General features: G+C 64.6%; 1 protein-coding gene across 1 annotated transcript; it reads left to right on the plus strand.

Annotated features, from left to right (window-relative positions):
* Window positions 1-292: 292 nt before the first annotated feature.
* On the plus strand, window positions 293-14,320 carry ARTN (artemin). The gene is made up of 5 exons (XM_045026107.1): window positions 293-429; window positions 934-1,036; window positions 11,196-11,263; window positions 11,528-11,717; window positions 12,163-14,320. The coding sequence occupies exons 1-5, from the start codon at window positions 406-408 to the stop codon at window positions 12,585-12,587; spliced, it is 810 nt and encodes a 269-aa protein (XP_044882042.1). The 5' UTR covers window positions 293-405; the 3' UTR covers window positions 12,588-14,320.
* Window positions 14,321-15,902: the final 1,582 nt, after the last annotated feature.

Genomic DNA, 15,902 nt, shown 5'->3' on the forward strand with positions numbered 1-15,902 from the left:
GAGGAGGATGGAGCCGGCTCCTGCCTCCCAGAGGCCGCCCGCGAGCCCCGCCGGCAGCCGCAGGTCCGAGCCCGCCCGCCCGGCCCCGGAGCCGCTTCGCCCGGCCCCGGAGCCGCTTCGCCCGGCCCCGGAGCCGCTTCGCCCCGCTCGGTGAGTCCCGGCCCGGCTCGGCGAGTCCCGGCCCGGCCCCTGGTCCCACCTGCCAGCTCCGGGGGGGGGCGAGCGAGCTCCGGCCCGCCCGGCTCTAACCCGCCTCCTCTCCCGCGCAGGGCGGCGCAGGCAGCGCCGGGCACCTGCCCCCCGGGGCTCGCCATGCGGACAACGTGAGCCGGCCGGGCAGGGCGGCGAGTCCCGGAGCCCGGCCATGGCCCCCGGGGCCGGCTGAGCGCCGGAGCCCCCCCGGGGATGCGCCCGCAGCGCAGCCAAGAGGTACCGGGTGGGGCCTGGGTCTGTCTGTCCCGGGACTGCGGAGGGGGGTCGGTCCGTCTGTCTGTCCGGGACCGGGGGGTCGGTGTCCCGGGCCGGTCGGTCGGTCCCGGGACGGGGAGGGGTCGGTCTGGTCGGTTTGTCGGTCCCGGGACTGGGGTGTCCGTCGGTCGGTCGGTCGGGTCGGTCGGGGGGGGGGGTCGGTCTGTCCCGGGACTGGGTGGGGGGGAGGTTGGTCTGTCGGTCCCGGGACTGGGGGGTCGGTGTCCCGGGCCGGTCGGTCTGTCCCGGGATGTGGGGGTCGGTCGGTCCCGGGACGGGGAGGGGTCGGTCTGGTCGGTTTGTCGGTCCCGGGACTGGGGTGTCCCTTGGTCCGGGGGGGAGGTCGGTCTGTCCCGGGACTGGGTGGGGGGGAGGTTGGTCTGTCGGTCCCGGGACTGGGGTGTCCGTCGGTCGGTTTGGTCGGGGTCGGGAACCCCAGTGATTTTGTCCCTTTGGCGGCCGCAGGGAGCGGACTCGATGCCCGCCAGGGACCGGTGCCCGGGGCCAGAGGGAGACGCGTCCCAGCCGCGACCCCCGGAGCATGTTCCGCAGGCTCCCGGCGCGCACGGTGAGTGGAGCCGGGCCTGGGGGCTGGGGGTGGAGGTTTCCGGGCCGGGGGGGCCAGGCCGGGGTCCGCTGCAGCCGTTTCCCTAGACTGAGACCCGAGCTGCAGCTGGCCCTCCCCGGGCAGCAAACGTGGGGTTGTTGTGGTAGGGTCGCGCCGCCGTGGCTGGGGGGCGGGAGTTGTTGTGGTAGGGTCGCCGCCGGGGTCGCGCCGCAGGGCGGGTTGTGGTAGGGTCGCTGTGTCCAGCCTGCCCTGGGCTGTGTGCAGGGGAGGGAGGCCCCGAGGTGGGTCACTCTGGGGCCGCCCCCAGTCAAGGCACACGTGGCCCCACACGCTGGGCCCAGCTGAGCCGAGCCACTCTGGGCTAATCCCCTGTTTAGTCTCTGGCAGCTGCCCAGATTAGCTCCGGGCAGGGGCCTCCCTCCTCCGGTCCCCGTGCCTTGTCCCCCCGCCCCCGCCCCGCAGTGCGTCTCCTTCCCAGCCTTAGGGGCACCCTGGGGCTCTGCCGGGCAGGCTAAGCCCTGCTGGGACCCCCTCCGGCAGGACACGTCCTTCTCCTGCCCAAGGGGTGGGTGCAGAGGCCAGGCTGGAGGTGCCCGGGCCTGGGATCTGTGGGGCAGGTGTGTCTCCACGTAGCACCTCTGGCCCCGGGGCGGCGCCGGTGTCCCGCTCCGGAGCCCTCGCCGGCGGACTCGGGGACAAGAGGAAGGGGTCAGCGTGGGGCAGAGCGGGGGCCTCCGTGCTGCCTCATGTTCTGGTTCCCAGGGGTTGATTCATGCCTCAGCTATGGGTGGCTGGGACCTGGCAGTTCTGTCATCGGCCACTTGACGGTTGGGTTCCTGTGCACGTGCCCCGGGCAGTGGAAACCTGCCAGGACGTATCTCGCTGGGGATGTGCCTCCTCGCCCCCCCCCACCCTCCAGCGAGCGGCCTGGAGTCACTCCTGACTCACGCCCCCCTGGCCTGGCTGGAGCGTGGGGGTAGCACAAGGCTTCTCGTTGGGCTCTGGCTGTGGGCAGAGCCTGGGGCTGCGGGAGCCTGGCCGGCCTGGTGCCGCTGGGTGCCGCCCCGGGCTCTGGCTGCGGTTTAGGGGGGGTGCGAGGCTGCGGTTGGGTCGGCCCCAGGCAGGAGGATGGGCTGGGCGCTGGGTTCCCATCTCAGCCACGGAGCCGGTGAGCTGGGCCTCGCGGAGGCAGCTCCGCAGGCGGGCGTGATCCGTCCTGGAGGCGTGGGGCGTCTCTCTGTGAGGTGAGCAGGACACCAGGCCCTTGGGCAGCTTCCAGCCCATGGAAGGCTTCACGCTGACATTTCGAAGTGTTTGTGTAGAAACGTAAACATAAATCTCCCTCCTCCCTTCCTCTGGAAAGTTTCTCCCGGAGCAGCAGCCGGAGCTCTGGCTTGTCCGGGCAGCACACGGCCCTGCAGCCCCTTTCTGCAGCGTGCTGCCTGCGGAGGCCGGGGGAGGGGAAGCCCCAGGTCGCTCTTCCAGCCATGCCTGGTGTGGGAATGAGGCGTCCTGAGGCAGTAGCCCCTGGGAGGGAAGAGGATGTAAACATCCTCTGGTCTGCAGGGACGATTCTCCAGCTGGCTCAAAGGTTTCCCCTCCCCCCCTCCCCCCCCAGCAGGAGGGACCAGGGACCCTGTCCCGTCAGCCCATAGCCACCTTCGTTGGCTGCATCGCCCTTGCGGTCTGTGGAAATCAGTCACTGGCAGGGACCTGCTGGGAGCGCCCAGTCCCTCCCCCTCTGTCAGGCCTGGGCAATTTGTCCTTCCCTGTCTGCGATGGGTGTCTAGGCCCAGTGAAGACTAGAGAGAGCCCTGAGGGTCAGGCCAAAGGAGATGCAGGAAGCTTGGGGTGGCGGTTTCTCCAGAGCTCTGGCAGAGTTAATGAATGTGTATTTGCTGCAGACACTCAGCTAATCCTACTAACTAGCACCCGCTTGCCGAGCTTGATGCAGCGTGGTCTGCCTGAGCCTGCAGCCAGCTCCAGCATCTCTGCTGCTGCTCATCACTGCTCTCCCCTCCCCCACAGCTGCCTGCTGAGCTTACCTGGACCCATGTCTGTTCAGCTGCTGCTCTCCAGAGCCCTGGGGTGGCATTGATGGTGACCAGAAGCGTGTTGGCTTTACTTAGCTCTGAGCAGCAGCAGGCGCGGCCCTGGAGCTACTTGGGGACTGGGAAGGTAGCTCCACAATCCTCTTTCTGCAGCAGCCAGGAGACCCAGGGAGGGCTAGAGTCACAGCCACGGCCCCCAGCAGCCCTGGTCTCCGACAGGATGCACCTGGCTCCCACAGATCTTAGGTGGGATTGCCCCAGCAGAGCTCCTGGAGCAGGTCTCCCCCTCCCCCCACGCTGCCCTTTGGAGCCTGGAGGCAGCTGGGGAGAACAGTGTCTCCCTCCCAGCAGGCAGATTGGGGTCATGCTAGCCAGAGGCTGGCAGTGTGTATGTGGGCAGGGGGCTGCCACCCATGGAACTCCCCCCCCCCACACACCCTGGCCCTATCTCCAGCCAGCAGAGCACAGCCAGGCCGAGGGGGGGGGGCGGAGAGGTGCGCACTCGTTTTCGGGGGCCAGGCGTCCTTTCAGGCAGGTGTGCGTCCCAAAGAGCCTGTAGCCTGAATCTGCCCTGCTGCAGCCTGGGGCTAGTGAGCAGGATGCACCCTGTGTCTCCAGCACAGCACAGCTGCAGAGCAGGCCCCGGGGCCCTGGCCCCCCCGTGACTCCGGGTACCCTAGCCTCTCTGCACCGAGCACTCACCAGTCCATCCCTGGAGCCTGGCGGAGCCCAGGGCAGCGGGATAGAGAGGGTGCGGGTTACGTGGGGTTCTCACTGATGTGCCCCAAGGGAGTGCCATGGCTTGGGCCCAGCCCAGCGCCCCTAGTCCGTGCCTGGGGCCTGCCTTCCTGCACGAGCCACCAACCGCTTCCCTTCACCAGCTGCTGCTGCTCCCAGCCCGAGTCCGTCATTCCTCTGGCGTGGGCTGTGTCCGAATGTGCCCTGCCTGCACGCCACACGGTCTGCGTGACCCCCGCCAGCTTCGGGCCTCTCTGCCTTACTCGGGAATCTCCAGGAGAACTGGAGTCCCCCCCGGGCAGTGTCTCTGGCAATGCTGGGCTCCATGGCCAGCTCTGGCAGAGAGAAAAGGAGCCAGGAGCCTGCAGGTGCAGCTTCAAAGGGAGGAGGAGCCAGCCCGATGTGAGCAGCCGCTCTCCAGGGGCCAGAGCTTGGCAGTGACTGCCCAGTGCCCAGCTCTCCTGGCGCTGCGGGTACCAGGTACCTGAGGCTCGAGGATCCCCGTCCCCCTCATAACGCCGCTGTCCTGCCTCCTTGTGCTGCCTCTGCCTGGCACATGCCCCAGGCGTGGCACTTGCTTTCCGGCCCTCGAGGGGCCTGTCCTCCCTCCCCAGCCTTCCTGCCCCTCCCGCCACCCCTGCTGCCCTGCAAACTGCTGCAGCCTCCCCAGCTCTGCCTTCCAGTCCTGGCTGCTCTGCGTCTGCCGGTCCCTCCTGTGACACCTGGTTCCCTTGGCCTCCTTCCGCGCTGCCCGCCTGGCCCTCTGCACTCAGCGGGGCTGGTGGCCCAGACGCCTGGGTTCTGCCTGCAGTGCTGTGAGCTGGCAGCTGTGACGGTGCCATGTGTGCTCTAACCCTCCCTGTGCTTTGCCAGGCACCTTGTCTGGCTCAATCCTTTGATCCCACGGCTGTGAGCAGCCTCCCAGCCATGGGCACCATGCTGGGGCCTTCCTTCCCACAGAGGCTCCAGGCGCCCCGGCCCTTCCCTCCTGGTGCCCCCCGGCTGCCTGCCTTTGTGTTGTGTCCCGCTTGAGTCACTAAAACCTGCTGGTGGCGAGCAGTGCCGGCCATGCCGTGCTCTGTCGCCCCACCAGCAGGGTACTCCCTACGGGAGCTGTTCTCTATGGGCCTGGCGAGCCGGGGAACCGGGGCTGGGAGTGGCACGTGCCAATCCACAGGCTGAGGAGCTGTTGGAAGAGAAACTTTGGGGCTGGCTCCCGTGGCAGGAGGGGCTGGGAATCCCAGATCCGGACCAGCTGCCCTTTCGTGCTGAAGGGTGGCGTGACCTTGTCCTGACCCTCGTTGTGGCCCCTGGGTGGGTCTGAACAGCTCCAAGCCTACTAGGGTGGGGGCCTGGGACAGGTATTTCCTGCAGACCTGCCTGTCTCTGTTGCCCAGCGGCAGGGAGACAAGCCCAGAGCCCTGGTCTCCTGTGACTTGGTGATTGAGGCCAGGGCTGCGGCTGCAGTTAACAGGCCTGCTGAGAAGGTGACTTGTGGGTCTGTGTGTCCTTGTGTTTCCCCAGGTGTGACTCTGCCCCCATCCCAGTCCCTGAGGGTGTGGGCACAGCTAATGGGGGGGGGGGCAGGGGAGCCGTTCTTGCTGGAGCAGATGCGGTTCTGTCCTGGGTTCCCTCCCCATGGGCCCTGGGAGGGGCGGAAGCTGCCTGCCCGGCCCCTGGGTGTCTGCACTGCCGGGGCACAGTGCCCCGCTCTGAGCTCCGTCCCAAGTGTCTGGCACAGGTGGGCACGCCTGGCCTGCGGGGAGCCGGCGGCCCCCTCTGCTGCCCACAGTCCCTGACAGCTGGTAGGGGTGGAATCGCTCCTCCAGCAGAGCTGGGCTCTGAGCTCAGCCTCTGCTGGGTCTGGCAAGGCAGCCGTGCGGGCTGAGGTGTGGGCAGCGTGTGGGCACCCTGCCAGGTGACAGACTGCCCGTTCGCCCACCCCCCTCGGGTCAGGCTGAGGCCAGAGTCCCCTTCGCTGCGTCGAGGGGGGTGACCCAGGGGGCTCATGTCTGCCAGCACTCGGGGTCGCTGGGTGCCCCTTGGCCGCTGCGGATCCTCCTGCCTGTGAGGTGCTGGCCAGTCAGTGTGGGACTGGAGGTGACCGTGTGGGGCTGGCTGGCCCCTGGGGGCGTGGGAAGGGATGGGGAAGGGGGGATTCTCTCCGGATTGAGAGTGACAGGGTGAAGGGCCGGCACAGGCTGGGTTTGTGCTGCCACCCTCAGGGCTAGTGGAGAATTGCAGCTCAGCCAGCCGTGGGATACCGGAGCGGGACCAACCTGGCAGGGCCGGTGGCGCCCAGATCCCCATGCAGGGAGGTTCCCAACCACCCCCAGGACCAGCTGAAGCTGGGCAGAGACCCTGCTGGCATCTCTAGCGGCACTGGCCCCACAGCCAGAGGGGATGTGCCCGGGCCCCGTCTCCCCGGAGGCTTCGGAGGGGCCCAGCCGGAGGTGACTGCCCACGGCACTCGCTCCACGCTGGGCCTCGGAGCAGGGCTGGCCCATGGGCTAGGTACCCGCTGCTAAGGCCTGGCCCAGGCCCCCTTCTCTCAGGCTGGCATCTCCAGCCCTGTGCCAGAGGGAGCTCGCCCCCTTCTCCTGCGCCGCTGCAGCGCCTTGGCCCAGTGGGTTACGACTCGGGGGGGCTGGGCCGAGTCCAGGCGTTGGTCGGGGCCGCCTGGGGCCAGGACAGTCACGGGGATGGCATGTGGCTTTCCACAGGCTGCTCAGAGGGACTGAACTGCTCTGGCTGGCCCAGGACAGCTGCTGGGCTGGGGAGGGAGCGGTCGCCACCCAGGGGGTCGCCAAAGGCCCTTGTGGATTCCCATGGCCAAGCCCCAGCCACGGCTCTGCTGCCAGCACCGCTCTGCCTTCCTGCAGCTCCGGGGCTGGGGATGCAGGCCAGGCCGGGTGGGCCATGGGAAGGCAGCTCAGCCACTGGGGAGGGGTTTGCTCTGGGCGAGGCAGGTGAAGAGGGCACTGCCCGTCCCCACTGACCTGGGGCCTGCCATGGGTGGAGCGGGGAGCAGCTGCAGCCCCCAGGTAACAAAGCTTTCCAGCTGGATGTGACGAGCTGCCTGTGCGCTGGGAGCCAGGGCACTTGTGTAAGTACCTGGCTGGCTTTCTGCTCTGCGGATCTGCTGGCAATGGGCCACATGCCTGCCTGGCCGCTGTGTGCGGGCGCAGGGGGCTGGGCCCAACTCCTCCTCCCTCTCCCGTCAGGGCAGAGGCCAGGCCGGGGCTGCAGGTGCTGGGCTTGGGGTTAGGGGGCGTATCCCTCTACCCATGCCCTGCACCCTGCTCGTGGGGCTGGCGCTGGCTTGATGGTCCCCTTTCTCCGGCAGTGCCCATCCCTCACCAGACATCAGTCAGCAAAGGCAGGCCAGCCTGAGTCCTGCCATGGCCGGGCAGGGGCGATGAGACCCGATTTGCAGCCGTGCACAGGCCCCCGGTTGTGATGCATTGTGGGTGATCCAGTGCGGGCCCCTGGGGCTGGCCAGTTAATACTCACTGCCCCGTTGCCGGCTGCTTGAGTGCCCACAGCAGCCATTTCTCCTGCTTCTCCCGGGCACAGAGCAGGAACGGGCGGAGCTGGGCAGAGGGGTGTGTGCGTGGGTTGCAGCCCAGGGGCGGGTTGCCCCATGGCAGGGGGCTGCCCAGCCGCTCTCAGGGCCAGGCGCCACATGCAGCATGGGTCTATGGCCAGGAGATCTGCTCAGCCCCGAAGGGATGTGGGAATCCAGCTGCTGTGGCAGAAGGCGCCATCCGGTGCTGGCCCATGTTCTGTGCAGGGGGTGCTGCAGGGTAGCTTGTTGCTGGGTTTGGCTTGGTTTGCTCAGGGACTTGGTGCCCATGGGATGAGTGTCCTAGAGCTGGTCTCTAGTGTGCTCAGGCACCCTCCCCGGGCTCCCCTGTTCTGCTCCTGGCATCTCCAAAGCACGGCAAGACTAGGGGAAGGAGGGGCTCAGGGCGTGGCACTGACCTGGGTCAGAGGCCAGGAGAGATGGGCAGAACTATCTCCTTCTCCCGATCTCCTTCTTTGAGAAGGTAACCGATTTTTTAGACAAAGGAAATGCAGTGGATCTAATTTACCTCGATTTCAGTAAGGCATTTAACACGGTTCCACATGGGGAATTATTAGTTAAATTGGAAAAGATGGGGATCAATATGAAAATTGAAAGGTGGATAAGGAACTGGTTAAAGGAGAGACTACAACGGGTCGTATTGAAGGGTGAACTGTCAGGCTGGAAGGAGGTTACTAGTGGAGTTCCTCAGTTTTGGGACCAATCTTATTTAACCTTTTTATTACTGATCTTGGCACAAAAAGCAGGAATGTGCTAATAAAGTTTGCGGATGACACAAAGCTGGGAGGTATTGCTAACACAGAGAAGGACCGGGATATCCTACAGGAAGATCTGGATGACCTTGTAAACTGGAGTTATAGTAATAGGATGAAATTTAATAGTGAAAAGTGCAAGGTCATGCATTTAGGGATTAACAACAAGAATTTTAGTTATAAATTGGGGACACGTCACTTAGAAGTAACAGAGGAGAAGGACCTCGGAGTATTGGTTGATCACAGGATAACTATGAGCCGCCAATGTGATATGGCCGTTAAAAAGGCTAATACAGTTTTAGGATGCATCAGGCGAGGTATTTCCAGCAAAGATAAGGAGGTGTTAGTACTGTTATACAAGGCACTGGTGAGACCTCATCTGGAATACTGTGTGCAGTTCTGGTCTCCCATGGTTAAGAAGGATGAATTCAAACTGGAACAGGTTCAGAGACGGGCTACTAGGATGATCCGAGGAATGGAAAACCTGTCTTATGAAAGGAGACTCAAAGAGCTTGGCTTGTTTAGCCTAACCAAAAGAAGGCTGAGGGGAGATATGATTGCTCTTTATAAATATATCAGAGGGATAAATATCAGGGAGGGAGAGGAATTGTTTAAGCTTAGTACCAATGTGGACACAAGAACAAATGGATATAAACTGGACACTAGGAAGTTTAGACTTGAAATTGGACGAAGGTTTCTAACCATTAGAGGAGTGAAGTTCTGGAACAGCCTTCCAAGGGGAGTAGTGGGGGCAAAAGACATATCTGGCTTCAAGACTAAGCTTGATAAGTTTATGGAGGGGATGGTATGATGGGATAGCCTAATTTTGGCAATTGATCTTTGATTATCAGCAGGTAAGTATGCCCAGTGGTCTGTGATGGGATGTTAGATGGGGTGGGAGCTGAGTTACTGCAGAGAATTCTTTCCTGGGTGCTGGCTGGTGAGTCTTGCCCACATGCTCAGGGTTTAACTGATCGCCATATTTGGGGTCGGGAAGGAATTTTTCTCCAGGGCAGATTGGCAGAGGCCCTGGAGGTTTTTCGCCTTCCTCTGCAGCGTGGGGCACGGGTCACTGGCTGGAGGATTCTCTGCAGCTTGAGGTCTTCAAACCGCAATTTGGGGACTTCAGTAACTCAGACATAGGCTAGGGGTTTGTTATAGAAGTGGATGGGTAGGATTCTGTGGGCTGCATTGTGCAGGAGGTCAGACTCGATGATCATAATGGTCCCTTCTGACCTTTAAGTCTATGAGTCTATGACTAGGGGAAGCACCGGATTAGCCTGTGGAACTCACTGCCACTAGATTCCAGAGGGCCACCCAATTCAGAGAAGGACTGGCCATTCCTATGGAGAAGGAGGACCTCAGTTATGCTAGTGAGGAGTTAAACCCTTTTGCTTGGGCCATGAGCCTGCCAGAGACAGGCTGCTCCATCCTGACTCCCTCCCTCCCCCGGTGCTGGTGTGAAGACAGGGGGGGGCTTCCCCTGGGTTTGGGGTTGTGGTTCCCCAGTGACCAGTGCTCTGGGCACAAACAAGCCCCCTGTGCCATCCCTGGGGGGCTAGGAGCAGAGCTGGACCTTGCACCCACCCCCCGAAATTCTGCCTTCGAACTGAGCCACTAGAGCCTGGGGCTAGGGGCACCTCCAGCTGCCCAGGAGCCTCCCAGGGCTACCCAGAGGAGCTGGTGGGCTCTGGGACACCCCGGCTCCCCCCAGGCTCAGGGAGCGGCTCCCATGCTCTGGCCCAGCCTGCTCCTGACCAGAGATTGTGGGGACGGGGACATGGCGCCTTCTGGCTGCAGATCCTGCCTTGGCTGCAGGGTTCATGGGCTCCACATGGGAAAGGGGCCTGGGGCTGGTCCCCTCTGCCTTCGCGGCCCAGCAGAGCCCCCTGCGCCTGCCCAGCTGGCCCCATAGCGGGCAGGGCAGGCGGGCGGTTCCTGGGGGGCGCAGCAGGGTCTGCTGAGCCTGAGCAAGGCTGGCAGGATTGTCCTGGGCTGGCTGGTCACATGGTGCCCCCCGCCTGCCTGCAGCACCCACAGCTGGAGGCTCTCTGCCAGTCCATGCTGCCCGGGGACAGCTCTGGGGCCTGTGCCCCACTCCAGCCCGAGCAGAGGGGGTGGGTGGGAAGCCACCCATGGCCCCGCAGCCCTCCCCCCAAGGAGCCATGCTCACACTGGCTCTGGCAGCGTGGTGGGCTCCCCTGCCTGTGGGGCTTCCCTGGAGAGGGAGGGTCATTGCAGGGCTCTGCACCCCCTGCCACTCCCATGGTCCAGCTGCCCTAACCCTGGCATCCCAGCTCCCCTGCCTCCACCACTGGGCACGGCTCCTCCTCGCATGTGGGTCGCAGCAGCTGGGTGCAGGGCTATGGACATGAGACTGGCAGAGCTGGGCATACTCTGGCACGTAGAGACCATGGCGCTAATGGATCTCCGAGCTCGGGTCCCACCCTGAGCAAGGAAAAGGTTCCCAGGGAAGGGCCCTGGGAACGGCACCCCCAGTACCCTGATCTCCTGCCAGGGTGACCCTGGCAGCCCAGCCTGTGCCAGTCAGGGGAAGCCACGTTCCCAGGGCCCTGGGAAGAGGGCCCAGGCCAGACTGGCCCTAACCCCTGTTGGGAGGCCATGGGCTGGCCAGCTGCTAGTTACAGCCCCAGGGACCCACGGGGGTGGGGGGATATTGGGAGTCGGAGGGCTGTCTGGGGGCGTCAGTGTTGGGGTGGAGGGCAGTGAGGGGAAGGTGGGGGGGTTGATGTTGTGGGTGGGGGGTATTGGGCTGTGTTTACTAACAGGCTGGAGGGAGCTGGGTCCTGACCCCCCGCACCCCACGTAAGTCCAGCCCTCCCTGGGAACGCTGCCTGTCCGGAGCGAGGCAGGGGCCAGGCATGTGGGGCTGAGGGGTGAAGGCGCCATGTGTCCAGGGCAGGGGGTGGTTGGCCGGGTGGGGTCGGTGGAGAAACCCTGTGGGTGAGTTTCCTTCCCCGGCATCCCCAGCCCAGGGGCGTTCACACTCACCCCCATCTTTGTGTTTGCAGACAGGATGGAGCAGCCAGCGGGGGGGGCAGCCTCCCCCCCCACGAGGACTCTGTGCCAAAGGCCCAGGGTGAGTGCAGCCCCATGGGAAGCAACGCACGGAGGGCTGGGGCAGCAGGGCCCAGGCGAGGGCTATGCAGCCTTGGCTCGTTTGGCTTTCCCCTGTGGGCCCTGCCCCCCCCCGGCCTGCCCTCTCCTGCCCCCCCCCCCCGCTCTGGCCCTCTCCTGGGCGGGCTGGGAGCCCTGCCTTTGCGGCTGCTGCATGGAGCGCCCCGTGCCCCCGGCCCGCACCCTGTGCGCGTTGCTGCCATGCTAAGCCTGTGCTGTGTTCCAGGAGGGGGCGCTGTGGGGTGCCCTCGCCATCCTGTCACTGCTGAGCGGCGTGGCCACGGGAACCCCGCACACCTGGCACCGCAACACGAGCCTGGGGGCTGCACCCACTGCGGGTGGCATGGGCACCGCCAGCCCTGGAGCAGAGGCCAGCCTGGAGGCACCGCTCACTGCAGCCTGGAGCCGCCTCTCCGGTAGGTGTGGGTGTGGGAGGAGGGGCATGGGGCAGGAGAGGGGGCCTGGGGTCAGTATTGCTCAGGGCAGGGCTGGCCCCTTGTGCCCCTGCGTCATGCCTCACGCTCCGGGAGCACAGCGCCCCGTGGGCCCCAGCACTGCTCGGGGGCTGGTGACCCTGAGCCCCAGAGCTGAGGCAGGAGTGCGCCTCCCAAAGGGCCCTTGGCCACCCCAGGAGGGGATGGGTGGCGCCAAGGGCAGTGGGACCTGACCCTGGGCTGTCGCTAGGACTGAGTCCTGGCCGCAGGAGCCACGTGGCATCTCCCTGCCTGCTCTGAGCCCTGGCCGTGTGCGTGGGCAGGTGGGTGCTCCCCGTGCGGCAGGTCCCGCTGGCATCAGACCGCCCCTCTGGGGGCAGGAAGGAGTGGGGGGCACGTCCTCTGGCTGACTAATCTGTGTTCCCAGGGGACAACGTGACAGCAGCGGGGCCCGGGGAGGGGGAGCTGGCCAAGGAGCTGCTGCTCCGGGCCGAGCGCTCGCCCCCGGGCACCGCCAAAGGCAGGAAACCAGCCCAGCGCAGGAACGGCCCCAACTGCACCGTCCGCAGGCTGATGGTGAAGGTGCGCGACCTGGGGCTGGGCTTTGACTCGGACGAGATTGTGCCCTTCAAGTACTGCAGCGGGTCCTGCCACCGCAGCCGCAGCAACTATGACCTGACGCTGGCCACCCTGCTGCAGGAGAAGGCCATCAAGCCGGGCCCACCGGGCCACGTGGCCAGCCATCCCTGCTGCCGGCCCACCCGCTACGAAGCCGTCTCCTTCATGAACGTGCAAAACGCCTGGCAGACGGTGGAGAAGCTCTCTGCGGCTGAGTGCAAATGCATCGGCTGACTGGCTGCAGGCTCGGTGCCCACTCTAAGCTCCTGGCACTGCCCGCCTGGCGCCGCCCAGACTCGGGGCCTCATGGCACATGGGGAGCGGTGGGGATATGCGAAGGCTGCAGTGGTGCCAAACCTCCCAGAGGAGCGGCTCAGTGGGGAGACGAGAGTTCTCCCTGCCCCGGGCGCTTGGAGAGGAGTCCTGTCTGCTGAGACCGGGGGGCAGCGGGACCCCCAGCTTGGGGCTGGTGGCAGCAGGGCGAGTCTCATTGCTTGGGCTGAACACCGCCGCTCCCTCCAGTCACTGCAGCCAGGAGTTTGCCAAGCAGTGGCAGGGAGCCTGCCAGCTGGGCTCTGCTCTCTGCTCTGCCATGTTCACTCAGCAGCCTCTGAGCTGCCCGCTCCAGTGCCAAACAGCCATCCTCCTCTGCCTGGCATGGCCTGCCCAACCCTCCCCGGAGTGCCAGCTGCAGGGCTGGCGTCCGCTCCGGTCCCAGCTCAACAACGGGCTTCCCGGGCCCCCCACTGCCCAGGCTGGTGGCTGGGAACCTGAGCGCATCTGTTGCAGAGTCAGATGTATGAGAACCAGGCAGCCGCTGTGCGCGCTCTCCTGGCCCAGCTGCACCCCCTAGCACCAGGGGCAGAGCTGCCAGGCTGGGCCCTTGGCCGCATGGGCTCCCTGCTTGGTCCTGGGCCCTGGGGGATGCGTGACCCTGCAGGACACTGTCCCCTGGCTCCAGCTGGCGCTAGCCCAGCTGCAGAGTGCGTGGGAGGCAGCTGGCCCCAGGGCCCGGGCTGGGGCAGTATGAGAGGCTGTGCTGACCTCTGAGCCCCATAAAGGGACAGACCCCTCGTTGTGCTTTGGGGTGCACCCTTCCTAGCTGCTTGTGGCCTGGCCCCTTTCCCTGGGATTTAAACCCAGGACCCCCCCCCCCACTCCTGGGGGGGGAGTTTTTAGCCCCCTGTATTTCTGGGGGAACAGCTGCCAGTGCTGTGGGAGCGAAGGGGCGCGGGGGCCTCCCAGACGCTCCCCACCTTCTCCTGCCTGCTGGGGGAAGCTGGAGCTGAGCGTCCAGCCCAGCAAAGGAGGTGCGGGGGGCTAGAAACCAGGCAGGCCTGGCGTCCCATCCTGTCCCTCTGGAAAACATCCCTGGCCCCTTGGGACAGGGCAGCTGGGGGTGGGGGGCAGGGAGCTGTCCTTGGGGGCCCATTGGGGAGCAGGGTGGCTGCAGCAGAGGAAAGTGCTGGGGGCCTGAGGGCTGCTGGCAGAGGAGCAGGTGCCAGCCCGGGGGTGCAGGTGGCAGGGACCCAGCCTAGGGCAGAGGCCACAGCCAGGCACGGGCACCCCCTGCTGTGGGGCTGGGCAGCCTGTGTCTGCCCCCATGGGGAGCAGTGTCGGCTGCCCAGCGCTGGGGCCCAGGCAGGGGAGCTGGGCCGGCAGGGCACCCCCCTGGCCATGCTGGGCACTGACTATTTATTACTCTAAGTTATTTATTTATTGGTCTCGAGCGGCGGCTCCTATTTATGACATTGGGCCGGACGTGGGGCGGGGCAGGGGGGGAGGCTGTTGCTGTAAAGCTGCTGCTGCTATGAAGGCCTGGGCCTGTGGCCAGCAGCCCTGCCCCCACCCCCTTTTATATTATTCTGACCCGTATTTGCATTTGTAAAGTTGGATAAACTCTATTTTTGTACAGTTGTATTTTTCTGTAGCAATAAAGTGATGGACCATGTGGCTGAGTCTGAGCCTGGGGCGGGGACAAGGGAGGCCACCACCCTGCCCCACACTGCTGCCCCATCTCCCATGCTCCTAACGAGTCTGCCCCTGGGCTATGACCTCATTTCAAGCCATACCGCCTCAGGAGCCCCCCCCCCCGGTGCAGTCCCCAGGCCTTCCTGCCTCTGGGGTGCACCCGTCCCCTCTGTGTGACCCCTGCCCACCCCAGCATGGGAACTCCCCCATTCTGCTTTGCCATGGGGCAACAGCTGGGGCTGTCCCTCCTCTCCTGTCTGCACTGGGCCCCGGCCCTCTCCAGCCGGTGCGGGACGGGGATGTCACGTGGGCATTTCCTCATGAAGGCAGCTACAGCCCCACTGCAGCTGCCACGTCCCCACCCACACTGGGAGCTCTGGGCCCTGGAGATGGGGAGCCAGAGTTGGGCAGGTAGCAGGTAACCCAGCCATGCCCTGCGCCAGCTTTGGAGTCAAATGCAATTCAGCCATGGTGCTTATGTGGGGGGAGAAGGGGGCTCTGGCAGGGGCACTGCAAGCGGCTGCTACTGTCTGGCCTAGGGCTCGGCAGCCTTTCTGAAGTGCTGGGCCGAGTCTTCATTTAGTCACTCTGATTTAAGGTTTCGCGTGCCAGTCATACATGTTAACGTTTTTAGAAGGTCTCTTTCTCTAAGTCTATAATATAGAACTAAACTATTGTTGTATGTAAAGTAAATAAGGTTTTTAAAATGTTTAAGAAGCTTCATTTAAAATTAAATTAAAATGCAGAGCCCCCCCGGACCGGTGGCCAGGACCCGGGCAGTGTGAGTGCCACTGAAAATCACCTCACGTGCTGCCTTCGGCACATGTGCCATAGGTTGCCAACCCCTGGTCTGGCCAGAGAGGCCAGGTGCCAGGCCATGTTGAGGGGTGGGGCTCCAGGCAGCTCTGCCCCTGCCTTGCAAAGGAGAAATGCGCTGTACAGACACAGGATGACCAGGGAGTGGGACTGACTAATTCACCTGTGGAACTCTCTGCCCCTGGATAGGCAGCAGGCCAAGAGCTCAGCAGCATTCCTGAATAGAGGCATTTCTATGGAAAATGGCAACCGGTGTCACAGACCCATGCTGCTGGGCATGAATCCACCAGTGACTGATGGGGTCAGGGACACGTTCTCTGTGGGGGGGGGGCAGACACAGGGGGTCCTACCCTGCCCTCAGGAACATGCAACGATCATCCCATGAAAGCCAGCAGGCTGGCCAGTGACCCATACCCCATATCCACCCAGCACAGTCCCCCACTGACCCCTATGTACCCCCAGCACAGTCCCCCAGTGACCCCTATGTACCCCTAGCACAGCCCCCAGTAATACCCCATGTACCCCTAGCACAGCCCCCAGTGATACCCCCCATGTACCCCCCCAGCACAGACCCCCAGTGATACCCCCCCGATGTAACCCCCCAGTGACGCCCGTGGCCACGTGTCACGCCCCCAAGCCCCGGCGCTGGACTGACGAGGGCGGTGCCCAGCAGCAAGCCGCTCCCCTCTGGCCGCCAGGGGGCGCCAGAGCGGTAGGGAACTACAACTCCCAGGGTGCATCGCCTCGGGGTCCTGATTGCGG

The sequence above is a fragment of the Mauremys mutica genome, chromosome 8 (genome assembly GCF_020497125.1).
Source record: "Mauremys mutica isolate MM-2020 ecotype Southern chromosome 8, ASM2049712v1, whole genome shotgun sequence".
NCBI classification, from domain to species: domain Eukaryota; kingdom Metazoa; phylum Chordata; order Testudines; family Geoemydidae; genus Mauremys; species Mauremys mutica.

Bases quoted from the DNA above. Each gene is read 5' to 3' on its own strand.
- ARTN (XM_045026107.1), top strand. From the start codon at position 406: ATGCGCCCGCAGCGCAGCCAAGAG. The intron at 430-933 runs GTACCGGGTGGG...TGGCGGCCGCAG, and splicing joins GCCCGCAGCGCAGCCAAGAG to GGAGCGGACTCGATGCCCGC. The intron at 11,718-12,162 runs GTAGGTGTGGGT...CTGTGTTCCCAG, and splicing joins AGCCTGGAGCCGCCTCTCCG to GGGACAACGTGACAGCAGCG.